The sequence below is a fragment of the Salvelinus alpinus genome, chromosome 10, assembly GCF_045679555.1.
Source record: "Salvelinus alpinus chromosome 10, SLU_Salpinus.1, whole genome shotgun sequence".
Classification (NCBI taxonomy): Eukaryota; Metazoa; Chordata; class Actinopteri; order Salmoniformes; family Salmonidae; genus Salvelinus; species Salvelinus alpinus.
The window spans coordinates 60,001,066-60,028,636 of record NC_092095.1 but is presented as its reverse complement, the minus strand read 5'-3'; the positions used below and the strand labels follow the sequence as shown (position 1 = coordinate 60,028,636).

At 43.7% G+C, this 27,571-nt stretch overlaps 2 protein-coding genes across 7 annotated transcripts; one reads left to right on the top strand and one right to left on the bottom strand.

Annotated features, from left to right (window-relative positions):
- Positions 1 to 1,214: 1,214 nt before the first annotated feature.
- On the bottom strand, positions 1,215 to 4,951 carry LOC139532472 (putative nuclease HARBI1). Of its 6 annotated transcripts, none has more exons than XM_071330094.1 (8): positions 3,935 to 4,951; positions 3,783 to 3,844; positions 3,243 to 3,700; positions 3,128 to 3,163; positions 2,475 to 3,029; positions 2,290 to 2,405; positions 2,082 to 2,193; positions 1,215 to 1,987 (listed from the first exon to the last, which is right to left on the bottom strand). In XM_071330094.1, exons 5-8 carry the CDS (start codon positions 2,944 to 2,946, stop codon positions 1,617 to 1,619), a joined length of 1,071 nt encoding a protein of 356 aa, XP_071186195.1. In that variant the 5' UTR covers positions 2,947 to 3,029; positions 3,128 to 3,163; positions 3,243 to 3,700; positions 3,783 to 3,844; positions 3,935 to 4,951; the 3' UTR covers positions 1,215 to 1,616. The 6 variants fall into 6 exon arrangements, with proteins under 6 accessions (XP_071186195.1, XP_071186198.1, XP_071186196.1 ...); XM_071330097.1 differs by having other exon boundaries at positions 2,475 to 3,416; positions 3,485 to 3,526; positions 3,614 to 3,700; XM_071330095.1 differs by having other exon boundaries at positions 2,475 to 3,416; positions 3,485 to 3,700.
- A 9,872-nt stretch (positions 4,952 to 14,823) lies between these two features.
- Positions 14,824 to 22,042, top strand: LOC139532469 (leucine-rich repeat-containing protein 3-like). Its single transcript, XM_071330060.1, has 2 exons — positions 14,824 to 15,104; positions 19,159 to 22,042. The coding sequence occupies exon 2, from the start codon at positions 19,480 to 19,482 to the stop codon at positions 20,278 to 20,280; it is 801 nt and encodes a 266-aa protein (XP_071186161.1). The 5' UTR covers positions 14,824 to 15,104; positions 19,159 to 19,479; the 3' UTR covers positions 20,281 to 22,042.
- The last annotated feature ends 5,529 nt before the right edge of the window (positions 22,043 to 27,571 follow it).

Below are 27,571 nucleotides of genomic sequence, written 5' to 3'. Positions count from 1 at the left end.
ATACAACATATAGCAAAATAACATCAACACAATACAATATATAGCAAAATAACAACATCAACACAATACAATACAACATATAGCAAAATAACAACATCAACACAATACAATACAACATATAGCAAAATAACAACATCAACACAATACAACATATAGCAAAATAACATCAACACAATACAATATATAGCAAAATAACAACATCAACACAATACAATATATAGCGAAATAACAACATTAACACAATACAATACAACATATATTACAAAATAACAACATCAGCACAATACAATACAACATATAGCAAAATAACAACATCAACACAATACAATCAATACAAAACCAATCAAAACAAACGCAACTATCACTAGCTGCTGTATGGGATTGAACAGGAAATACAAACATACAGTCTGTGTAACGGTCGTCTGTTGAATTAGGTGTGGACCAAAGCGCAGCGTGGTAAGTGTTGATGTTATTTTTTATTTAAACAGGGGCCTGTTGCACAAAACTAGGATAAGGGATTAAGCCAGGATATCTTGGTGATCCTGGCTCAATTGATCCGTAATCCGGTTGCACTAAAGATGGATAGGGGGCAGGAGGATATGTTATGGTATAAATTACCATGGAGATTTATTCTGTGGAGCTAGCCTGCTCCAGACCAGGCTAAATTCCAGGATCTATTTAATCTCATCCCTAATGTCAGTCAGCAGTCACCACAAATGGAAACCAATAGTTATTTCACTGCTCACTATACATTGTTATCACATATAACTAGACCCACTGTTATTATTTAAACGTTTGTGATCATTAATTTCAATGATTTTGGATAAAAAATGATTTTTAGATGATGTTGCTATCATTAGATAATTTACAGTTTCCCATAGACTATAAGGCTATATATAAAATGATAGAATATTAGGGCCACAGAGGGGAAAAAAACACAAGTCATAATATTGTAACCAGTTGTTTTAAAGGAGGACAGTTGTTAAAATGACAGATGTGGGGCATTTCGTGAAATTGTACTTCAGTATGGTTTCATAAACAAAGACATGCTGATGTGCCAGAATATTAAGTATCACATTGTCATAAGTATCAAAACTGTAAAAACAATATGTAGCTTTTCTGCAGAAAGAACCAGCCTCATAAATTTATGACTTTATCCTTTTTCTTCAGTGTGGCCCTAGTACTCTGTCATATAAACAAATACACATTCCATATGAATATAAAAACACAATGTGTAACATTATGTTCCTTTATTGAATAAGGACAAAACAAAGCAGGTAAACCATCAGCTCCTTTCGAAACTGAAGTCACAGTGACTCTACAAGATGGAAAGCACAGAATCCAAGCATATTATACAAAATGATACATACACATTCAAAGGTCTGTATATAACACACCCTGCATGTCTGCACACTAAAATAAATGCAGGACAAATCCATACACATCAACTGAACAGACAAATGAATGGATGCAGTAGCCTCCCTGCAGCCTTGTATTACACACAGTATACCGCACAAACATCATAAGAGGCCAAATTCGTCAAAAAACGAACCCAAAAAAACCCAAATTCCTCTGCCACCGCAGGACATATTTAACCAAAATTGAAAGCACACATACTAACTAAAATAATTCAACACATATTGGTCCCTCAGCAGCCGACCACTGTCGTCATCAGGGAAGATTGCCGGATTGTCCCAGTCCATGGCTGGTGGCACTCTGGGGGCCCTCTCCTTCCTCAGGCAGGCCACATTGTGGAGGACAGCACAAGCCACAGTAATATCACATGCCCTAACAGGGCTGACCCTTAATTTGTGAAGGCAGTGAAAGCGTGCCTTCAGGAGGCCAAAGGTCATTTCAACTCTGGCCCTGGTCCTGGCATGGGCATGGTTGTAGGCCTGCTGTGCTTCCTGGGGGTCTGTGAAAGGTGTCAGGAGAAAAGGCTGGCAGCCATACCCCCTGTCTCCCAGCAACACACCAGAGAATTCACCTGTCAACACAAAATCTCATCATTACTACCTCATAAACACAGTGATATTCTTGACACAGCCATGATGGTTATAAATAGGGGTTGTGTGGCTTACCTTGTGATAGGCACTGATAGATTTCAGAGGCCCGAAAGATTCTGGAGTCATGGACTGAGCCAGGCCATTTTGCCACAACATTGCTGATCACACAGTCAGCATTGCAGACCATCTGAAATCATAAGATGAGGAATATTACACCAATCAATGCACATCACTGGCAATGCAGAGTGTTCGTCAATGGACAATATCAAAAAGTTATGTTCACCTGAACATTAATGCTGTGAAAGGATTTCCTATTCACAAAATCGGCCTCATGGGCACCTGAGGGGGCTTTTATCCTTATGTGTGTGCAGTCCACTGCACCAATGACATTGGGGAAACCTGTCACACAAAGTAATGAGTATCCTACTATGTGTTAACAGTTGTCCTGTAATTTGTAGATCCTCTTACCTGCAATCCTATAGAACTCCTCTTTGATGTCACAGAGTCTTCTGTGGCCAGGGAAGGAGATGAAGACATCTGCTAATGCTTTGATAGCCAGACACACACTCCTTATTGTGCGGCAAATTGTGGCCTTGTTCAGCTGTTCTGCATCCCCCACTGAGTACAGGAAGGCTCCACTAGCAAAAAAGCGCAAGGCCACACAAACCATTTGCTCCACACTCAGTGCATGGCTCCGTGCTGTGCGGTGCTTAATCCTGGGACCCAGTAGTCTGCATAGATACCTGATGCCATCTGCAGAAAACCTGTATCTTTCATATAGATGGTCATCAGGGAAGGCCAGTGGGTCCAACCGGTCCCTGAAGACCCTTTCTCGCCTGAAGGCTCTCCTCAGTACAAGTGCTTCTTCATCCACCACATCTCGCACGAATGGGCATGCCATTGTCAGAGCAGAAAGGAACACACAATTTTGGGCCTTCATATAGGCTAGTGGCCACACCTGGTGCTGGGGGGGTGGGCAAAAGAGGGCGATGCCTTATAACGATGACTTGGTTGTACTGATTGCTGGGGAAATAAAAAAAACCTTAGAAAGATGCCACCGTCCTGTGTGCTCACAATAAGAGCTCATATGTCATGGCTCACTTGACTTTACGAGAATATACCTAATTTTTATTTTGAGCTGTGTCATCTTCTTGGAGCTGGGGGAGGAAAGAAAAATAATGATTAATACATTTGTGTTACAGTTAGCATACAGTGTACATTGAAGGCATATCTCACCTCCCTCTCAAGTTTTTTTATTTCAAGGTCCAGTTTCCTAATTGTCCTCTTTTTTATTTCGGACTCCAGTGCAAGATTTTCCATCTTTTTCTTCTTGTACTGAATGTCTATGTCTGCCAGTTCTATTTGGCGCCGGAGGTGGTTGCCATACAACTTTCTGATAGCTTGTGAGCTCTGTGAACACAATACAATTAGCGCAGCTGGAATTTGGCAGGATGTGGTGTCCTTTTATTAATACGCACTATGTTGCCAGGCTGGTTTTCCCACTGTATAGCATCTGGGTCCTGTAAAATAAATTAGATTTTTTGATTTTGATGAGGACTCCTCACCATTGTAGAGTAAATAGTACTTTCACAGTCTTAACATGATACCTCATGCCTTCTGGAATCCAGAGAGATGGTCTCCTCCTCATCATCGTCTCCATCATGTGCTGTTGCTGCTGCACTGGGGCCTTCACCCTATCACATTTAATCGGATTCATATTGAAGCTAGTAGACAAGACATGCCAGGCCTACAGTATGCCTTTGATGGAGTACTCACTGGATCAGCATCGTCTGGTGCTTGTGCTGGTGGCTCTAACAGGAACACAGTGCTGCCAGACACTGCAAGGCAATAGGTAAACCAAAGTCAGACAGTCCAAATTGATTCAATATGAATGTGATTGTATCCCATGTAGAGATGGAAGGACATACCTTGAATGAAGCGGGTGGCATCTTGGGAGGAACCTATGCTCGTCTCTTTCCCCCCAGGGATCCCCTCTAAGACGGGCCTGCCTTTATTTAGCTCCAAGGCCATGTCCTCTGCTGGGGTAAGGTCAGCCTTTGGTGACCCACCACCCGTGCCTTGTCTGTGGGTATTCTTTTTCACTGCTAAAACAGTACAGACAATGTGTGAGCAGGCACCTTCTGGGTACAATATATGCTTGTGCTTTGTTAAATATTAGTCAGGGACCATACCATTCTGCAGAATGTTCTTGTATTTGATTTTGACCTGCTGCCATGTCCGTTTTGGCCCGTTCATGTTTAATCTACACACACACACACACACACACACACACACACACACATTTAATGGAGTCACACTGCAAAAAATTACTTGGTATTTTTGTCTTGTTTTCAGTAAAAATATCAAAAAATGTATCATAGCTTTATACAGTGTGATGGAGTTACTTTACACAATTTCACTCATATCTGCAGTGCATTTCAATTAAAAATTTAACCGTTTCATAATTACAGTACAACTGCATTTTTGGAGATGTGAATTAAATATTTGAATTGTAATTGTGATGTTTCAGCGGAGCGGTGAGTGTGTAATTGTGCACTACTTACGCATTCAGGCGGTCTGCAATACTTTGCCACGCTTTTTCTCTTTGCTTTATCACTGTGGCGGTGTTGCCTTTCTTCTTAATTATATCTTTTACCTCCTCTTATGCCTCCATTGAGGATTTGTGCTTCCGACAGCGAAAAGTACGCGGCTCTAGTTGCCATGGTAAATCAGTTAATCTGTGATCTGTGGCGGGGTCTATTTGAGTGAGCCGTGAGCGCGCACCTATCCAGGATTGGTTTCACCTGGCTTAATGAATCCGTGTCTGCTCATCCTGGCTTGGTCTTTGTGCAACCAATTAAGCCTGGACGCACATGTTTTGGCTTCATTGAGCTCAGCTGAGTCATTTATCCCGGATGTCTTAATTCTACTTTTGTGCAACAGGCCCCAGGACACTAAACAAAATAACAAAGTGAATGAACGAAAACGAAACAGTCCTGCCAGGTGCAGCAACACAAAACAGAAAACAACTACCCACAAAACACAGGTGGGAAAAGGCTACCTAAGTATGGTTCTCAATCAGAGACAACGATAGACAGCTGCCTCTGATTGAGAACCACACCCGGCCAAACACACAGAAATAGAAAACATAGAACACAAAACATAGAATGCCCACCCAAACTGACCAAACCAAAATAGAGACATAAAAAGGATCTCTAAGGTCAGTGCGTTACATTACCCCCCCCCCCCCTAAACCTATAGGGGAGGGTCTGGGTGGGCATCTATCCGCGGTGGCGGCTCTGGTGCGGGACGTGGATCCCGCTCCACCTTAGGCTTGGCCCACTTAGGTGGCGCCCCTGGAGCGGGGACCCTCGCCGCTGACCCCGGACTGGGGACCCTCGCAGCGGGCCCCGGACAGGAGGGCGACTCTGGCGGCTCCGGAAAGGGGGGCAACTCTGGCGGCTCCGGACAGGAGGGCAACTCTGGCGGCTCCGGACAGGAGGGCAACTCTGGCAGCTCCGGACAGGAGGGCGTCACTGGAGGCTCCGGACTGGGGATCATCGCTGGAGGCTCCGGACTGGGGATCGTCGCTGGAGGCTCCGGACTGGGGATCGTCGCTGGAGGCTCCGGACTGGGGATCGTCGCTGGAGGCTCCGGACTGGAGATCGTTGCTGGAGGCTCTGGACTGAAGGGCGTCACTGGAGTGGAGAGACACACAGGAGGCTTCGTGCCATGGATCATCACTGGAGGCTTCTTGTCATGGATCATCACTGGAGGCTTCGTGCCATGGATCATCACTGGAGGCTTCTTGCCATGGATCATCACTGGAGTGGAGAGACACACAGGCCTGGCTCTGGGAGCAGGCACAGGACTCACCAGGCTGGGGAGACCTACAGGAGGCCTTGTCCTTGACCGAGGCACCGGGCTAAGAACGCGTACTGGAGACACCGTGCGCTCCATCGCATAACACGGTGCCTGACCAGTACGACGCCCACCACGGTAAGCACGGGGAGTTGGCTCAGGTCTCCAACCTGGCTCAGCCAATCTCCCCGTGTGCACCCCCCCAAAAATGTTGGGGAGTGGCCTCCCGGTCTTTAGTGCCAGCCTTGTCCCCTTGTAATCCTTGGCCCTTTTCCTAGCTGCCTCCGCCTTCCTTGCTGCTTCGACCTGCTCCCATGGCAGGCGATCTTTTCCAGCCAGGATCTCCTCCCACGTGTAGGATCCTTTGCCGTCCAGGATGTCCTCCCATGTCCAGTCCTCCTTACCCTGCTGCTTGGTCCTTTGGTGGTGGGTAGTTCTGTAACAGTCGTCTGTTGAATTAGGTGTGAACCAAAGCACAGCGTGGTAAGTGTTCATGTTATTTTTATTTAAACAGGACACTAAACAAAATAACAAAGAGAATGAACGAAAACGAAACAGTCCTGTCAGGTGCAGCAACACAAAACAGAAAACAACTACCCACAAAACACAGGTGGGAATAGGCTACCTAAGTATGGTTCTCAATCAGAGACAACGATAGACAGCTGCCTCTGATTGAGAACCACACCCGGCCAAACACACAGAAATAGAAAACATAGAACACAAAACATAGAATGCCCACCCAAACTGACCAAACCAAAATAGAGACATAAAAAGGATCTCCAAGGTCAGGGCGTGACAGTCTGTCAGTGGTGGAAAAAGTACCCAACTGTCATACTTGAGTAAAAGTAAAGATACCTTCATAGAAAATTACTCAAATAAAAGTGAAAATCACCCAGTAAAATCTAAGTCTAAAAGTATTTGGTTTTAAAAATACTTAAGTATCAAAAGTAAAAGTATAAATCATTTTAAATTCCTTATATTAAGCAAACCAGACGGCACGATTTTCTTGTTTTTAAAATTTATGGATAGCCAGAGGCACACTCAGACATAATTTACAAGCAAAGCATTTGTATTTAGTGAATCAGCCAGAACAGGTAGTAGGGATGACCAAGGATGTTCTCTTGATAAGTGCGTGAATTGGACCATTTTCCTGTGAATTGGACCATTCAAAATGTAATGAGTACTCTTGGGTGTCAGGGAAAATGTATGGAGTAAAAAATCCATTATTTTCTTTAGGAATGTAGTGGAGTAAAAGTAAAAGTTGTCAAAAATAAAAAGAGTAAAGTAAAGTACAGATAACAAAAAAAAACTACATAAGTAGTACTTCAAAGTATATTTACTTAAGTACTTTACATCACTGCAGTATGTCAGAAGTTGAGGTTAATTGATTATTACTTTGGACATCATTACAAGTCAAATATATCAGAAAAACAGTAGAAATGTACCTTAAGTTGCCTTTATACCTGTGTAACAAGACAATTGTAGTATTTTATTAGGATCCCCATTAGCTGTTGCTAAATCAGCACCTACTCTTCCTGGGGTCAATCAAGGTTCTTTGTCTCTGGCTCCAATGACATACAAGGATAGAGAACAGTAGTCCATCATGATTTCATTCCTTTGGGTTTTACAGTAATAGTATTACAGTAATAGGGATATTTTAATATGTCTATAAGCTTAATTGGTGTGAGATGAGTGTCATATAAAAGAGGACAGTTGCACAGGGATAGAGGGCCAGGTGACAGATGCCTGGAGAGAATACACTGTCTGCATGCCAAGGCTCTATATTAACGTCTAAAGCAGGGGTATCAAACTGATTCCATGGAGGGCCTAGTGTCTGCAGGTTTTTGTTTTTTCCTTTCAATTAAGACCTAGACAACCAGGTGAGGGGAGTTCCTTATTAATTAGTGGTCTTAACTCATCAATCAAGTACAAGGGAGGAGTGGAAACACGCAGACACTCGGTCCTCTGTGGAATGAGTTTGACACGTGTGGTATAATGAATGGACTCTCCATATACCCTGTGTCATTGGCAAACCAAGCATTGAGGAAAGGTCTCAGTGACCGTTCACACTGAATTAATTACATTTCCTGTGTTCCAACTTTTTTGTCCTTGACTTGGGTTGGCAGGGTAACAGGGAGAACAGGAACTGCCTTGCTTAGTTAAAGCTTTTTGACTGTAAACGATCTAACACAATATTCAAAAGCAGGATAGAAATGAGTTTTCCACACAAGAGTCTTGGCTATCATCCCTCAGTCCCACTCACAGTCCAGGACACTGTTCTACAGGATGCCCTGGACATCTAACCCTGGCTTCCATCCACGTGATCAAGGCAAGGAAATGAATGCCAGCGGAAGTCTATGGAATGGATCTTACACAAAGCCCTTGGATATATCTTTACCATGTCCCAATCCTCTCATCATAACAGGAGTGACACCTTCTCTTGTACAATCAGTGAAAACACACAGCGATGCATTGACTTTATGAGTGGGTGTTGACCGAGGGAGGAAAGGTTTGTGCTCTGAGCGTGGTGGAAAACATAGAATGGAGGGGGGGTTAAGGGTGTCTTCGACCCAGACAAATGATCAGGTGTTCAGGGAAGCACGTCCAGGCAGAGTCCAGGCAGGGTGGTCTCACTGAAGATCAATCCACTTTCAGGAGGTGATTGGGGTCTTATTCAATGCAAGCACACATTGTCCAGTCAGTGTCCACCCCCTGCTGTACCACCCACCACAACCAGGCCTATAACTAACCCCTCATCTCTCTGTCTTCCTTTCCTATACCACATCCAAATCACTCCTCTCTCCTGGTTTTGTCTCTCTCGCCCTTTTTCTCCTTCTCTATTTCTCTCGCTCTCATTCAGGCAGCTCATTTAACCATAGCTCATCCACCTCCACTCCTTGCTCTCTCTCTCTCTCTCTCTCTCTCTCTCTCTCTCTCTCTCTCTCTCTCTCTCTCTCTCTCTCTCTCTCTCTCTCTCTCTCTCTCTCTCTCTCTCTCTCTCTCTGTCTCTCTCTCACTCCCTCACTCCTCTCTCCTCCCCCGTCCCTCTATCATTAGGCAGGCCCTCTATGGCTCATGTCCAACTTGACACCAGAGGACTACTAGAGGAGATGGACCAGGAGAGAGACCTCTGCACTGTACCTGGGGCTCTCTCTCTATGGGACATATCATTACTGTTGGTGCCAGGCAGCCAGTGAACCGCAGTAGGATACTCAAAGTCACCAAGTCTCTCTCTGTCCTCTCAGAGCTTAGCCAATCCACTGTACGGAAATTGAGAGTTTATATAGATTTATAGATGCTTAAGAAACTATGACATTTTAAATGACGATAAATGTATTTTCAGACTCGTGAGGTAGACAGATGCAGAGTTTGTAGATGATCATGATTCCTGATTATGGGAGAGAAGTGGTATGTTGAGATTGTTTTTGACGCAGGTATCTTTTGATTGGCTTGTGAAAGAATAAGAATGTTATGACTCTGTTCTTTCCCAGGGTGCAGTATGAAGCAATTCCATTGCAGGCTACAATCTGTGGTGTCCCCTCACAGTCAGTTGTCAAGGACAATATGAGTATAACTTTAAATAGAACATCTTCTATTGTTTCACAGCTATATGCATTACACTCCTCAAAGACAAATAAAGGCTTTAGGAGTAAACCGTCAAGATAAAACTCTAACAACCGATGACTGATTGGGCATAGTGAAGAATTGTTGACTGCGCCTCACAGTAGTCTAATGGCTCTGGAACGTCCATTTGCAGAGCGAGCCCATTTGATGAATATTGAATATAATATGATGATATCTCATGAGCACACCTTGTAGCTATTTTTCTCTCTGCAACAGCCTTCGTTAACAACAAAGATTTTGTTTGTGTGTGTACATGTGTGTATGTACAGCTGTGTGTGTGTGCGCGCGAGTGTGTGTGTGTGTGTGTGTGTGTGTGTGTGTGTGTGTGTGTGTGTGTGTGTGTGTGTGTGTGTGTGTGTGTGTGTGTGTGTGTGTGTGTGTGTGTGTGTGTGTGTGTGTGTGTGTGTGTGTGTGTGTGTGTGTGCGTGCGTGTGTGTGTGTGAGGTGCAATATGCATGTTTGTATGCTTTCAGATGAGTACATTCTGACTGAAAGATTGTCAATGAAGCTTAATTAGAGGACATAAAAATGGGCATTCCTATAGGGAGTGGGACCACTCTCTGTCTTTGTCTCATCACAGTCATGCTTGAAGAAGAAAACCCAGAGAGAAAGGCAGGAAAATCACTCCCGCTGTTCAACAGACTCCTGTAAATAGCTTACTGAGGAGTGAATGCAGGAAGAATACAGTAATCACCGGTGTATTGAAAACTAAATGGGTTGACACCCAGAAGAAAATTAGACTCTTTATTGTTCAAGCCTAATATCCACAGTCCTTCTATTGGTCCATCCTCGGTTTGCTCCAGCAGCCACTGTCAGTCAGAGACTCTCTCCTTCTCCTTGCAGCTCCAGTGGCGATTTTAGCATGTAAATCTAAAATCAGCAGATACATCCCAGCAAAGCAACAACACATCACTAAACAATACATTCATTGCACTATAACGGTGACAAACGGTGCCCAAACTGTTAGGGCCTACATAAAGATGTCCCGACACGGGGCTTTCCTTTCAGCACCATGGAGTGAATCCTTACCACTGCTACACCTGGCTATCAGTGGAGTCTGGCAGCGCAACAGTTCATTCAGCCTCATTTACTGACTTTTTAAAACCATAGCTGATATGGCTGACTTGCTTAAACAAATTTGGTTTCTAATGAATCCTTGTGGATTTGTGTAAGTCAATAAGAACCGCATTGTCTTTCAATAATAACGAACGCCAACATGAGTTTTAACTTTTGAACCATACACAAACATTATTACATTTATGTTCAGTAGATTCACAATGTTTGTTCTTATATCACACAGCTCTAAGTATAAGCAACTGCAAGCAAACGAGCTGCGACGAGGTAGGCATATTCCTTCAGCTCTTTCAAAATGGACACCGACAGAAATTCAGATAGATATTAGTTCAGATAAATTCTGCAAGATGTTGAGGCCTTAACTTTACTCTTCTTTAAGTCACCAGAGAGAGAGAGAGAGAGAGAGAGAGAGAGAGAGAGAGAGAGAGAGAGAGAGAGAGAGAGAGAGAGAGAGAGAGAGAGAGAGAGAGAGAGGTGGTTAGCCTACCATTTGAAGTATTGTATTAGGCCTATGTGGTCTAAAAAAGAAAGGAAAATACAATCACGAGGATCCACTTTTAAAGACAATATACCAACTCACAGACAGCGCATTGCGCAAACAAAACAACCCTCGCCATATCAACTGGAATTACATGGACCTAGTACTGAATTTCTTATTGAAAACAAACATTTGAATATGAAGAAACTTTGACATTGTTACAGACCCAACAACATTATATAGTATCCCCTCCTCGTGAAGAAAAGCACATGAGCTAATATATGCAGCAGCATACAAGACATTTTTGGACTCACCATTGTTCTGCTGTGCTCACTTGAACAAGAAGGTAGCTTGGTGGTCCTTCTTGTGGGAAAATTTTGTCATCAAATATGCTTTCAATACAACTGGGAACTTGAAAAAAAAAAGTTGAATCATGACTTCAGTGATCTTCAGGTAGGAGCTCTAGAAAGAGGCCTGAGTTCTCCACTTGGAAATCCGAGTTGGATGACCAGACAAAACTTATTTTCCCAATCTGAGGTAATTTTTTTCAGAGTTCCCAGTTGTCGTGAACAAACTGAAGTCTGCGATTTCCCAGTTCCGAGTTTCCAGTTGTTTTAAACACGCCAGAAGTCATGCTGGATTGACAGCATGGTCAATGTATTCAAGATTTTCTGGACCATGTTATTGTGAGTGAATGTTTATCTTTTTAAGCTTAAAAAAGATACCATTTCAGATAGGTGTTTTAAATCCTTAAACCCAGACTTGGACCACACACCCTCTCCACCGAATAGCAGGCAGGGAAAGAAAAATAGTGATTGCTTTGCAACGCTTGCAGTTAGCCCCTGATTCCTTCCAAACCACTCATTGTTGAATTTGCGATTTCCAACTTGTTGTGTAATGTTTATGTCCAATGGCCGATGAACACCGATATGGTTTATCTATAATTCATCTTCATATGACAAGGTTGGAAGAGGATTTGCCAGTAGATTGTCGACGTGATTCATGATGATGACTGCTTGTCTAGCTTACTAGCTAAGATTTTGAAAGTAACATGATCCGTCCAATCAAAGCTACGGTAGATATAATGTGATTTGACATCATTTTATCTGTGGCCAATGACCTTGAACCGCCTCGGATGGGCACTTCTAATGTAAATCTATGGCAGCACCCAAGGGGGCTTGAACTGCCTAGCTCTCCCTGTAGATTCTGCAGTGACGTAGTGCCCCCATGAGTGACAGAACACTGAGCCAATCACGCCTACGTCTGTATATCCCGCTGGCTGCCCCTCCACCACAGAAAGCACTGAGCTAGGCTGAAACACCTGTATTTTGGAGCTGCCTTACTCAGGAAAGAAACCATGTTTGTATGTGGCTTTATTAACTCAATATATATATTTTTTACATTGCTTGCAAAAGTATATGTGACATTAATTAATGTCAATGCTAAACAGGTGGGGCTCACCTGCCCTGAATGACGGGTCGCCACTGAGCAGCTCGACTGATCTGATGTGTGTTTCATATTTAAGGTGTGCTCCTTAGCTTCCTAAGGCCATTATAGGGGGAGAGAGGAAGAGTGAGCGAGGGAGAGGTAGAGAGGAAGAGTGAGTGAGGGAGAGGTAGAGAGGGAGAGAATGATTGCTAAACTGAATCTAAAGCAATCAGACAGATGGCTGTGACACACTCTCTCATGTCTTTTTAGCAGCCGTTATCAACCTGTCTCTCCCTCCCTCCCTCCCTCCCTCCCTCCCTCCCTCCCTCCCTCCCTCCCTCCCTCCCTCCCTCCCTCCCTCCCTCCCTCCTCTGTTCTAGACTCTGTGGCTGAGGTATTATATTCCATCACACTAAATAGAATGTGAGGAATGGACGGGGGGGGGGGGGGGGGGTCTATGAAGTGCTATTACCAAAGCTCAGGTAGCAAACTTTCCAAATTGAATCCCTCGTCACCTCTGCTTGAGGTGATATGAGTAAAACATGATAAGAAGTGGAGCGGCTTAAAGAGGATTACAGAGGCTATGGATAGGCATTGTGTTCCTTGATGCAACGTTTTTTGTACTACAAGCACTGTACCAGGAGATAAGTCCAATGCATAGGGACAAGTCTTAGAAGTCCTCGACAAGTTCTTAGTGGGGGCTGTTTACAGCACTGCTTTAGGTTGGTATATCACAATGACTATATGGTCAACATTTTCAGTCTCAGCACTATACTTTTAATACATTTCCATTTGATAATAGACTGTAAAATATCAGAACAGAGTTTGAACATTAAAAGAACGTCTTTATGATAGTAAAAACACACTTACAATACATTCTATAATATCATGAGTGGGTCTCTTTCTCCCGAGTCATGGATTCTCATCAATATCCATCAGCCAAAGGGGCCAGCTGGGACAAAGGTGAAGTAGGGTCTTTCTAAAGTACTTTAATCATTATTGATGTCTGGCATAATAATTCAACTCTACATGTTTAAAGAGCCAGCTTCCACCAAGTCTAATATCATTACAACCAGCCATAAATCTATCCAAACCCTTAAGGGGGAAAAAAGTTGAATCCATTCAAATTCGCTGAAGAATTTTGATGCGGTCCCAAGGCCCTGCAATAGAACAAGGGTCTGCCAATCTTGTTTAAATTGCAGAATCTCATGCAAATTTTGATTTCCTCTCAGTGATTTCAGAGAGAGAGAGAGAGAGAGAGAGAGAGAGAGAGAGAGAGAGAGAGAGAGATGGATGTGACACCCTGGGTGTGGAACCCTTCAGTCAACGAGAAGAACTAGTCTGGCATATGAGGGATGACACCTGGTGGCACAGTGCACAAACAATCAGCTAGGGGTGACTGAGGAGGCTGAGGAGAGGAGTGACAGCAAGCTGCAGTCTGCAGTGGTAGCAGATAGTGCTGTAACTTAGTTTTGGTGGCTAAAGTAAGAGTTCATAGCAGTAGAAGTAAAGTTATTCTTGCCAATTGGAGTTTAACTTATTTAATCTTGTTCTGAGGGCAGCTCTGCCTTGTGGACAAAAACATTGATAATTGGTTGGCAGAACAAGACTGAGTAAAGACAACTCCACTGCCTGTAGTGGCACTGGCATCTGTGTTGTGGTGATCAGTCTATAGAAGTAGGCTATCAGAGGGAGAATGACAATATCAAAACCTGTAATTTCTCTGTTTATCTCATGAGACAGGTTCTATTATCTGCAACCATGAACTAGATCAGAAGTTGCCATTTTTGATGGTTTCAATTGAATTGAATTGAGGAAATTGTGGCTTTCTAGACAGTCCTCTCATTTCAGTCCTCAAGATGGACAGCACTTGCAATCGTTTCCAGGAGATGACTACTGAGTGATTTAGTTCAAGCAAATCCATATTTAACAGAGTGATGTGCTTGACATCTCCCTATGGTAGAATGTCTATACAGACTTCACGTTGAAAGTCCTCACATTCATTGGATATTTCTGAATGGGGTGGCTCTAAGTAATGCATTCCATATACACTGAGTGGACAAAACATTAGGAACACCTTCCTAATATTGAGTTGCACCCCCTTTTGCCCTCAGAACAGACTCAATGCGTAAGGGAATGGACTCTACAAGGTGTCGAAAGCGTTCAACTAGGATGCTGGCCCATGTTGACTCGAGTGTTTCCCACAGTTGTGTCACACATTTGAAAAAGCATTCAAAAATATTGCAGGGATGATTTACGATGAACTGAGAGAGACACCTCAATATAACGCAAAGAAAGCAAGTGGAGGAGGTCCCAAATGGATCCAAACTGTCCAATACGTGCGCGCGCAAACTTAACGAGGTTCGGGAAGTCTTGAGGCAAACAGTACACACATACAGTGTAGCGTAGAGGAGAAGCAACTTTATAGTACCTTTTATTATGACAGCAACAAGTGGAGGCGGGGCGCTGGCGAGGTGAGTTATACCTACTGCGCTCATTCTATGTTCGGTCACTCTCCACTCGATACTGATTCGTTTGTTGGTTTACATTTTACTTTACGTCGATGAAGCAACGGTATAGCCCTGACTGGACCATACTCTCATTCTGAAAACAAGTCGGGAGAAAAAGACCAGGTAAGTAGTGCTATAGACAGTTCGATAATTTATAAAAGGTCGATATTATTGAAGATTAGTATTTTTAGATATTTTTATACGTCTTATTAGGTCATTCAAAAGTACATTCCTATTACTTTTTAGACTACAGAAATCATCAATTGAGTTGGGTGGGAAATTAAGCTCGCAAGTTAACCATTTCATTGTTCTTGTGCATGTAACAATAAAACTTGAAATAAATTATACTGCCTCCGGTTCTTCATCATCATCATCATTATTATCACCACCACCACCTTAATGATGACCATTAGACTATATTAACAGTGACACTAATGAAACAGTGCCTCTACCATGCATGAGACGATTCAGAAAGAAAAATAAGAACGTACTTTCTCCACCTGAAAGACCCCATGCGTTCTGAAAAGTGAGTCGCCTTGTTAAAACTGCATATGTTTTGCTGCTTGCGGACCACTGGTAGCCTAATTGTACCTATGGAAGTACTGTATGTCACGAGAAGGATAAATCTAACATGTAGGTTTTTGTGTCGCCCTGGGTTACAGAGACAAAGCAGACCCTCTGTCCGCGGGTGATCACAGGCTATATACTGTTTGATGTTTTGGTTTCAGTCGGACATGTGGGCTAACTGTGGCTAAATGAAGCTGTGGTGTCTAGCTAATAATGTGGTGGTAGACCTGTGAGGATTTATGGATTTGAAACAGGCAGACGGAGAGCAGGACATGTTGGCTGAATGCTATGGTTTCCCTTGAGCTTGTTGTGAGGTTATAAACCACCTTCGACATGAATGAATGCTGCGCAAACATTTGGAGAATGCAAAAAGTCTCTGTCTCAGGAATGTTGTCAGCAAATATTAATCAAATGAAAGGGAATGTTGAGTCACAGTTTCTGTTTGGTCTATGTAAAAGTGTTCAATAGAAAACAAATCACAGGGGAAAATTCCTCAATGATTTCAATTATTCTGGGAACGTTCGTCAAGAGTTTTCCAGTAGGCTTGCTGCTTTGAATCTCCATGGTCCGGAATTGGGAGTAACCACCTGGAACTATCAGAGCAATTCTATTATTACTAGGGTAATGTATCTTTTCTATTTATACTGTCAGGGCAAGGGACTGGAGACTGGAGATACTCTCTTTGCGTTCAGCACTGTAAGAAATGGGAGGTACAGGCGCACACCATACAGTACAAGCATCAATCAAACTCAAATAGACCACATTGTCGTGTAGTTCTTTTTTTGCTTTTGAGAATTGGTGCTCAAATTGGATAAACAATATTTCCCCTTAATGCATTATCAATACCTATTTTTAACAGATCGAAATTGTTTTTTGTTTTGCAGAGTGTCATTGATTAAGCTTTTTTTTTAAAGGACGCTTTTTCAATGTACTGTTTTTCAAAGCCTTTGTGCATCAAGAAATCAACAGATATGATTTCTACCAGATGGAATTACTGAAGATATAAGCACTGGCTTGTCTTACTACTACATCTCTAACACTGGCTTGTTTCACTACTACATCTCAAACACTGGCTTCTCTCACTAATACATCTCAAACACTGGCTTCTCTCACTAATACATCTCAAACACTGGCTTGTTTCACTACTACAGCTCAAACACTGGCTTCTCTCACTACTACATCTCAAACACTGGCTTGTTTCACTACTACATCTCAAACACTGGCTTGTCTCACTACTACATCTCAAACACTGGCTTGTCTCACTACTACAGCTCAAACACTGGCTTCTCTCACTACTACATCTCAAACACTGGCTTATTTCACTACTACATCTCAAACACTGGCTTGTTTCACTACTACATCTCAAACACTGGCTTCTCTCACTAATACATCTCAAACACTGGCTTGTTTCACTACTACAGCTCAAACACTGGCTTCTCTCACTACTACATCTCAAACACTGGCTTGTTTCACTACTACATCTCAAACACTGGCTTGTCTCACTACTACATCTCAAACACTGGCTTGTCTCACTACTACAGCTCAAACACTGGCTTCTCTCACTACTACATCTCAAACACTGGCTTGTTTCACTACTACATCTCAAACACTGGCTTGTTTCACTACTACATCTCTAACACTGGCTTGTTTCACTACTACATCTCAAACACTGGCTTGTTTCACTACTACATCTCAAACACTGGCTTGTTTCACCACTACATCTCAAACACTGGCTTGTTTCACTACTACATCTCAAACACTGGCTTGTCTCACTACTACATCTCAAACACTGGCTTGTCTCACTACTACATCTAAAACACTGGCTTGTCTCACTACTACATCTCAAACACTGGCTTGTTTCACTACTACATCTCAAACACTGGCTTGTTTCACTACTACATCTCAAACACTGGCTTGTCTCACTACTACATCTCAAACACTGGCTTGTTTCACTACTACATCTCAAACACTGGCTTGTTTCACTACTACATCTCAAACACTGGCTTGTTTCACTACTACATCTCAAACACTGGCTTGTTTCACTACTACATCTCAAACACTGGCTTGTCTCACTACTACAGCTCAAACACTGGCTTCTCTCACTACTACATCTCAAACACTGGCTTGTTTCACTACTGCATCTCAAACACTGGCTTGTTTCACTACTACATCTCAAACACTGGCTTGTCTCACTACTACAGCTCAAACACTGGCTTGTCTCACTACTACATCTCAAACACTGGCTTGTTTCACTACTACATCTCAAACACTGGCTTGTTTCACTACTACATCTCAAACACTGGCTTGTTTCACTACTACATCTCAAACACTGGCTTGTCTCACTACTACATCTCAAACACTGGCTTCTCTCACTACTACATCTCAAACACTGGCTTCTCTCACTACTACATCTCAAACACTGGCTTTTCTCACTACTACATCTCAAACACTGGCTTGTTTCACTACTACATCTCAAACACTGGCTTGTTTCACTACTACATCTCTAACACTGGCTTGTTTCACTACTACATCTCAAACACTGGCTTGTTTCACTACTACATCTCAAACACTGGCTTGTTTCACTACTACATCTCAAACACTGGCTTGTTTCACTACTACATCTCAAACACTGGCTTGTTTCACTACTACATCTCAAACACTGGCTTGTCTCACTACTACATCTCAAACACTGGCTTGTCTCACTACTACATCTCAAACACTGGCTTGTTTCACTACTACATCTCAAACACTGGCTTGTCTCACTATTACATCTCAAACACTGGCTTGTTTCACTACTACATCTCAAACACTGGCTTGTCTCACTACTACATCTCAAACACTGGCTTGTCTCGCTACTACATTTCAAACACTGGCTTGTCTCACTACTACATCTCAAACACTGGCTTGTTTCACCACTACATCTCAAACACTGGCTTGTTTCACTACTACATCTCAAACACTGGCTTGTCTCACTACTACATCTCAAACACTGGCTTGTTTCACTACTACATCTCTAACACTGGCTTGTTTCACTACTACATCTCAAACACTGGCTTGTCTCACTACTACATCTCAAACACTGGCTTGTCTCACTACTACATCTCAAACACTGGCTTGTCTCACTACTACATCTCAAACACTGGCTTGTCTCACTACTACATCTCAAACACTGGCTTGTTTCACTACTACATCTCAAACACTGGCTTGTCTCACTATTACATCTCAAACACTGGCTTGTTTCACTACTACATCTCAAACACTGGCTTGTCTCACTACTACATCTCAAACACTGGCTTGTCTCGCTACTACATCTCAAACACTGGCTTGTCTCACTACTACATCTCAAACACTGGCTTGTCTCACTACTACATCTCAAACACTGGCTTGTCTCACTACTACAGCTCAAACATGCTTTGTTATGTTCATCTTCCCAGGACTTCACAGACTTACAACAAAAACGATTTCCCACTAAATGGATCATTAAAGAAATAGCCATGGCCTGTTTCTCTCTTTTAATCTCTCTCTCTCTCTCTCTCTCTCTCTCTCTCTCTCTCTCTCTCTCTCTCTCTCTCTCTCTCTCTCTCTCTCTCTCTCTCTCTCTCTCTCTCAGATCCCTTGCCTTCAGAGGACTGAGTGATAGGCTGTCCTGAAACTTGGGCTACAGTATGTCTGGATTGAAATGATATGCCCACTCCTTTCCTCTTCTGTCTAGTTGGAACCCATCTTTTGTTTTCCTCCGGACTGTCTTTGGTCAAACTCTACAGTCACTTCACTGGACTCCAATGGATGGATATGGGGATGAAGATAGAGGGTTATTAAGCTGGTACAGGATCAAATGATATGTATATGAGTAGCTGCTGTGTACCATCAATAATCATTGAATCCTGTTCAAGAACCGCAGGGATAGTCAGGTCTTTTACCGGCTGAGCTAATGGGGCCTCCTCAGCCACGTTGGCAAGCCCTGTTCCCTTCTTCTTTCTGTTTCTCCACTTCCCCCGTGAGGACGTTGTGTCTCGTGGCAGCCCTCATGGTTGTCATGGCGACACCGTGCCCCAAGAGCTGCCACTGCTCGGAGAGGAACGGCGTGGTGGTGCAGTGCGTCTCCCGGAGCCTTGACCAGATCCCCCCGGACCTACCGGAAGACACCGTCACCCTCCTGCTCTCGTCCAACCGGATCAGCCACATCCCCAACCAGGCCTTCAAGGACCTCCGCCGCCTCAAGGAACTGGACCTGTCGCATAACCACATCGAGAGTATCGACGCAGGGGCCTTCCTGGGGGTCTCCGAGGGACTCCGCTCCCTGGACCTCTCCAACAACCAGCTCCGCAGCGTCCCCAAAGAGGCCTTCACCAAGCTGAGTGCCCGTATAAGACTCTCCAACAACCCCTGGCACTGCGAGTGTTCCCTCCAGGAGGTACTGAGGGAGCTGAGGCTGGACCCTGAGACGGTCAACGAGGTGAGCTGCCACACCTCTGTCCAGGACGAGTACGCCGGCCGGCCCGTCATTCAGGTCCTGGACTCTGGCATCAACTTCTGTAACTTCCACCACAAGACCACCGACGTGGCCATGTTCGTGACCATGTTCTGCTGGTTCGCCATGGTGATCGCCTACGTCATCTACTACGTCAGGCACAACCAGGAGGACGCGAGGAGACACATGGAGTACCTCAAGTCTCTACCCAGCTCCTCCCAGATCAGCAAGGACTTTGACACAGCCAGCACTGTGCTCTAGCAGTGGGCTATGTGTGGTGGCAGTGACAGCGGTGGGGGTTCTTACATGTCAATGGGATAGTTCACACAGTGGCAAACTTGCAAGGTGTATGTAACTATTTTTAATGTGAAGACAGGCCTCTGGACGAGCCACTGGACTGCACCTGCCCATCTGCACGTGCCTGACCGGCTCGCAGCGGGTTTGTCAGTCCAGTCAACGTGCCCCTTTTTGTGTCGACTGTTTATGAAGTCATGGGGTCAATACCTTTTGAGATTTCTGACTCAATTCCGACCTACTTTTTTGTCGACTGTTTATAATTTTTATTTTACAGTATTTATTGTTTATTGGGAAGAAACATGACCTCTATTTCTCATTGTCATATGTTTTCCCAACAGTAGGATTTAATGAGAAATATATTGTATAAGTCTGTGAGAGTGTCTCCATATTGATTTGGTTGTTGTGATTGGTTGTAGTGCTGTACAGTACTATTGATCTAGTCATTATGATTGGCTGTTACACTGGACTGAATGTTCATCTTGTGTCTTCAAGTGCCTAGAAACAGTAAACAGTACCTCAACCAAGGCACTGTGAAAGCAAACGTCGAACTACAAAATCCCTTTAAAGCTAGAATCCTTACCCACTGGGCACAGATGTCATTTCAATGTCTAGTTTTGATCTAATTTTGGTTGAGTTGTCAGCTAACGTCAATTCGATGGGAAATCAACAAAACATTTCACCATGTCATTGGATTTTAGTTAAAATAAAGACTAAATTCCCTTACCCTGATGACCTTTTTCAAATCTACTCAGTTTCCCACATTGATTTAACATCACCACATAGATGTTTGATTTTAAAGGATGGTGGAAACAACGTTGGTTCAATACATTTTTGCCCAGTGGGAGTTGTTAGATCCATTTTCTCACTTACACATTAATGATACATACCCATTGATTCTTGAAGAATATAATGTATAAATGCCTCATGAGCTTAGTTCAACTGTCGTACCCAATCAGAACCCCAGATATGTGCTTTTTTTGCTTCAATGTTTGCAAACAAGGTAAATGTAAACAAATACTGTATAGCTTTAAAACATGGTTAAAACGGTCATTCGTTTGATTATGTCCATAGCTATGTCTATGAATTTGACAGTGGTTACATTTCTCCAGGCTTTTTACTAAACAGAGGAGGGGTACCACCTTGTTATTGTTTTAGCTGAAGATTCTAGCTTTAATATGTCATGTTAAATATTTTAGTTGTTGTCAAGGGTGTAATGAATCATTTACCATTACTCATTTTGGCAATCAATGTGATGCCACTTTCAGGACATAAATCTTTAAATACTCATATCGGATTTAGTTCCCAAACTGTCAAACACCCTTCTACAGACTTTGATCGATGCTGATGTTGCGTCCGAAAGTCTATGATGACCAACAGTTGGAAGTAGTCTATACTTCCTCAGTAGTGTATGTGTTCTGTATTGTTTTGTCTATTGGTTTGTATGTTTGTCCCTTTAGTGGTATGGGGTGTAGTTTATGTTTAGGAGAGAGAAACCAATGAAAGGAAAGTGAGAAAAGGAGACATTCTATTGTTTTTTTTTTTAACTTGTGTTGAAAAGGAGAAACTTTGACCATGAAAACTCTCCTTGTGTCTTTGTTTGTCTGTCGTGTAGCCCCAGGGATATGTCTTGATCTTGTTGCGCTCGTCTCTGTTTCTAATTATTCTTAGCGAAATGGTTGTGAATCAAGCGTTGTCATTTTTATATCTGAAATAAAAAGGGCTCTAACTACTAGTAATCCTGTTTTGTTTCCGTCAGAAACAGAAAGGTAGTCGTTTCTGAATACCTTGACTTTTATTTTGCATATGGAATAGAATTCCTACACCTCCTTTTTATGACTGAATTCATGAGGTTGTCCAATCTTCTCTCTCTTCCGAGGACATGGTTGAGTGCACTTTATTGTGGTGTGTGGTTTCTATCGGTCTCTCATCTCTGTCTCTCTCTCTTCTCTGTCTCTCTCATCTCATATGTACTGTGTCTGATTGAGCTCTTACGCTTGTATTATATTCATCTCTGCAATTGCAGTTTGCGCTGCTACTTTGCCTTCTCCCATTTCAGAGAAATCGTGTTATTATTCATAAGGCCTGTGCAATGGCACCCTATACCCTATATAGTGCACTACTTTTGACCAGAGCCATAGGTCACTATATAGGGGATAGCGTGCCATTTTGGAGGCTGTGAAGGTATTCTAGGAAACAAGTGTGGTTATAAAAATGAGATGTGGTGGAATGCCTCAAAAGGAAATCTCACTACTCTGACCCTATCTGACCTGCAGAGGCTAAACTAAAATCTGAAGCATGGCTTTATAATGAGATTTCCTATTTATTCCCACAGAACATACATCATTATGAATTATACAGCACATGCTGAACATGGAATACATTTTTTCCCTCATTTATTATAGGAGCAAGACATGGAACAAAGAATGACTCAAACCCAAAATAGGTTAACCCTCTCACTGATGCGATCCAAATCTGGACTAAATCTCACCCAACAAATGTTGTTATTGGTTTTACCCCAACAGTATATACACTATAGGTCAAATGTATATCTGGTATAATCCTAATAATATAATTAAATTCACTAGTGTACAAGACGTATGTTGAGGCACCAGTATTTATTGATCAATGATGTGCCATTTCACCAACATTCCCGGATGTGATCTAAGTTATATTATAAACTGGGTGGTTTGAGTCCTGAATGCTGATTGGCTGACAGCCATGGTATATCCGCGTTGCGTCATGCATAAGAACAGCCCTTGGCCGTGGTATATTGGCCATATACCACACCCCCTTACTGCTTAACTATAAATCTTGAGAGGATTCTCACCATCATTTGTATAACCTATTAGTTGTATTCCAACAGTACAGAAACTTCAAACTGAGTTATGTATTTCTTGTTTAATATTATCACAAAATGCACTAGAGAATACACAAAACATTCACAGCAAATCCTGTATGTTGGGGGACAATTATTTATTGATCAACGATGTGACATTTTACCAACATGATTGCTCTCTCCCATCTTTGATATTCTATGTATATCTGAGCCGGTGTGAATCTCAGTTGGATTTTTATGTGAGAGATTCGACTGCAGACTCTTTGTGTTTCCCTGAATGAGAAGAGCGTTACCTAGAAAATACATACTATTTATGGATGGAGTCATAGATGTGGAATTGGAGTGTGTGCGCAGTAGGAAGCCTCCGCAGTCCCAAATGGGACCCTATTTCCTACATAGTGCACTACTTTTGACCAGAGCCCTATGGCTCATTAGTTTATCATGCCAAACTCAGTGGCTTGGTGGCTGGTGCTTCCAAAGATAAAGTATAACATGCCGAATAATAGAAATATCAATAGATGGAGAGAAATGAACGAATAGCGTACATCAAGATTCATTGTAGTTCAGTGAATTGGCGTAAATGACTCTGGCCAAAGCAATATAGACGTTTGTATTAATAATTTGGGGCATCAATATTTGGTTTACATTTGACTTATCTGCATAATGTGGGATTTTAACTAGATTTACACACACTGTCTATGACTCAATGCACAGTAGCTTAACTTATATTACTTATAAGATTCAAATAAGAACTTTAAGGGCAATCAATCAATTTTTTCTGCATATGAAAGAAGTGGAAGTGCATACTTAAATTCTAGTCCTTATGGTAATTGTGACATTTCTTGAAATTGCAACTATTGTCTATGATGATAGCCCAATGGGAGATTATACCATTTGTCCATCTCCAAATCTAAAGGTCATTTTCTGAGGTCATTTTCCAAAATAGCTTTTCCAATGACACAGTGAGAACTTAATAAAGGATCTTCTGTCTGCATATGCATTAGACCAGACAATTAGAATAGCTAGAGTGTTATGAGCTATCCTAATAGCTGCTTCAATTTGTCTCCTCAGCTTTCTCTGTCTTTTCCACTCTTCCCCCTTGATCTCAGAGCCAAGTCGTTTAAGAATGATAGGCCTATAGTGTGTGTATAAGCAGGGTGCTACATAGTAGCACCATGTGTAGGTTATAATGCAGTTTCTGGAGGACGGCACAGCTAATCCACAACAGGAACTTCCATATATGGACATTGTCTTCCATATTGAAATGCAGCTTTAGAGCAGGAATTCCATATATGGGCACATACTTTCATATTGAAATGTGGTTTTGAGCAGGAACTCCATATATGGGCACCGACACCCATATTGGAATGCTGCCTATTAGCAAAGAACTCCATATATGGACATAGAGCTGTGACCATGCCAATTTGCACACCTGCATCCAATTTTCATTAGCCACAAGCCCACCTCAGTCACCTGAATCCCCTTGCTTAATCAATCACCCTCATACTATTTAAACGTAATCCATCGTCATTCCTTTGTATATCTGCCTAACAAATACGCTGTACTGCAAGGCCCTCGGGCAACAACTGTAAGACATGGACCGTTTGCCTTGGGAGGAATTTTCTGACACAGCTGTCCCAGACACAATCAGGTCCCTGTCTGCTGGACAATAAACTGCTGCGGCCCTTGCCTCGGCCCCCACACCTGCTTGGGGCAGATCTCCAGCCATCCTCAGACAGCTCCCACCTAATGACTTGTCACAGAGTGAAAATTAATGTTTGAAATGTGTTCTCCACAGCTCCCCTTCATGGTGTGCCTACATGGTACACCCCCTGTCTCCTCACGGTGCCCCTCCCTGACCTACCTCCACGGCGACCCACCACACCGCTCCTTCCCTGCAGCCCCTCTTGCCTTCTGGCAGTTCCCTGCTCCTCCAGATGAGCAATTCTGGCAGCCATGACCTGTACAATTTGTCTGCCTGGATCATTTTGGGGGCAACCAACTTTTTAAACCTTTGTGAGAGTCTTAACTCATTCCACCAACATGATAATCCATTGAAAGATGCACCAAACTGGGGGACATGAACCCACAGTTAAGAAGACAACCTCGGCACAAGATGATGCTAAAGATGACAGAGTTAGCCCCAGAGGATAACCTGACAAAAGACTGCGGATATTCACCGGCTCCTGGATCAACTACCAGAAGAACTACCATACCTCCCTCTCCACATCTACCTTTCCCTGCTCTGGCCAGTCCAGCACAGCCTTTGACCAGGGCCTTTCCTTGCACTGGCCAGTCCAGCACAACCTTGGAACAGAGCCCTTCCCTGCACTGGCCAGTCCAGCACAACCTTGGTCCAGGGCCTTTCCTTGCACTGGCCAGTCCAGCACAACCTTGGTCCAGGGCCTTTCCTTGCACTGGCCAGTCCAGCACAACCTTGGTCCAGGGCCTTTCCTTGCACTGGCCAGTCCAGCACAACCTTGGTCCAGGGCCTTTCCTTGCACTGGCCAGTCCAGCACAACCTTGGACCAGGGCCTTTCCTTGCACTGGCCAGTCCAGCACAACCTTGGTCCAGGGCCTTTCCCTGCACTGGCCAGTCCAGCACAACCTTGGTCCATGTCCAAGGCCTTTCCCTGTGCTGGGTGGTCTGGCACAACCCCAGTCAACAACTGGGGGTTGACTCTACCATGAAGGGGGTTCAGCACAACCTTGGTCCAGGACTGGGGGTTGGGCCTTCCTTTAACCCCCCTTCTAGTCTTTTCAGTTCCTCAGTTGCTAATTGCAGCATCTGACATTCGATGTGCTCCACTCTAGTGCATGTCTGCAAGCAAAACTTCAACCAGGTCGAGTAGATGACTCGGCTCCTTCACCAAACTTGGCCAGTCCATCTTGGTGCCTTACTGGAGCTCTGGCACCTTGCCTGGACCAAACCCTGCACCTCCTGAAATTCCTCCCTGCACTCCACACCTCCGGTGTCTCGTCTCACTACACTGAGATGGACAGAGCCTCCAGGCAGCCATCACACGGCCATCCTCAGACGCGCTTCGCCCTTATCTCTAGCAGTTGGGACCATGATCCCACGCAGTGTTTCCACGGAGTGACTGAACTCGAACACGAAAAGTGGTGACTTGTTGTCAAAGTCTCTCTCTTGCATAATTTAACAGCAAATGTTCACTAGCTATTGCATTACCAAGCAATTGAATTGTAGCTTAAGTTATTAGACCACAGCTTTAGCGCTACCAAGGGACATGGGCTTGCGGTCTAGTGACTTGATTACATCACTGCTCCCACGCCATCCCCACAGCCATTGCATGGCTTTCTCCATGTCAAGATTGGACAGAGCCGGGCCTCCCGGGTGGCGCAGTTGTCTAGGGCACTGCATCGCAGCACTAGCTGTGCCACCAGAGACTCTGGGTTCGCGCCCAGGCTCTGTCGCAGCCGGCTGCGACCGGGAGGTCCGTGGGGCGACGCACAATTGGCCTAGCGTCGTCCGGGTATATACCTGCGGTATTATCTGAGACCAGCCACCCGGACAGCTGATGAAACGGAGGAGTATTTCTGTCTGTAATAAAGCCCTTTTGTGGGGAAAAAATATTTCTGATTGGCTGGGCCTGGCACCCCAGTGGGTGGGTGTGGGAGGGCATAGGCCCACCCACTTGGGAGCCAGGCCCACCCATGGCTGCGCCCCTGCCCAGTCATGTGAAATCCTAGGGCCTAATGAATTTATTTCGATTGACTGATTTCCTTATATAAACTGTAACGTAGTAAAATCTTAAAATTGTTGCATGTGTTTATATTTTTCTTCAGCATGTAAATGAAATATCATATACGCTACAAATGTCACATTACAGTACTTCGACGTAGCATACAAACGTCAATGGAAAAGGTGAACCGTCTGTTCAACCGTTAAACTGACTGATCCAAATCAGTCAGGTTTCAAGGCTAGTCATTCAACTGAGACTGCTCTTCTCTGTGTCACGGAGGCGCTCCGCACTGCTAAAGCTAACTCTCTCTCCTCTGCTCTCATCCTTCTAGACCTATCGGCTGCCTTTGATACTGTGAACCATCAGATCCTCCTCTCCACCCTCTCCGAGCTGGGCATCTCCGGCGCGGCCCACGCTTGGATTGCGTCCTACCTGACAGGTCGCTCCTACCAGGTGGCGTGGCGAGAATCTGTCTCCGCACCACGTGCTCTCACCACTGGTGTCCCCCAGGGCTCTGTTCTAGGCCCTCTCCTATTCTCGCTATACACCAAGTCACTTGGCTCTGTCATATCCTCACATGGTCTCTCCTATCATTGCTATGCAGACGACACACAATTAATCTTCTCCTTTCCCCCCTCTGATAACCAGGTGGTGAATCGCATCTCTGCATGTCTGGCAGACATATCAGTGTGGATGACGGATCACCACCTCAAGC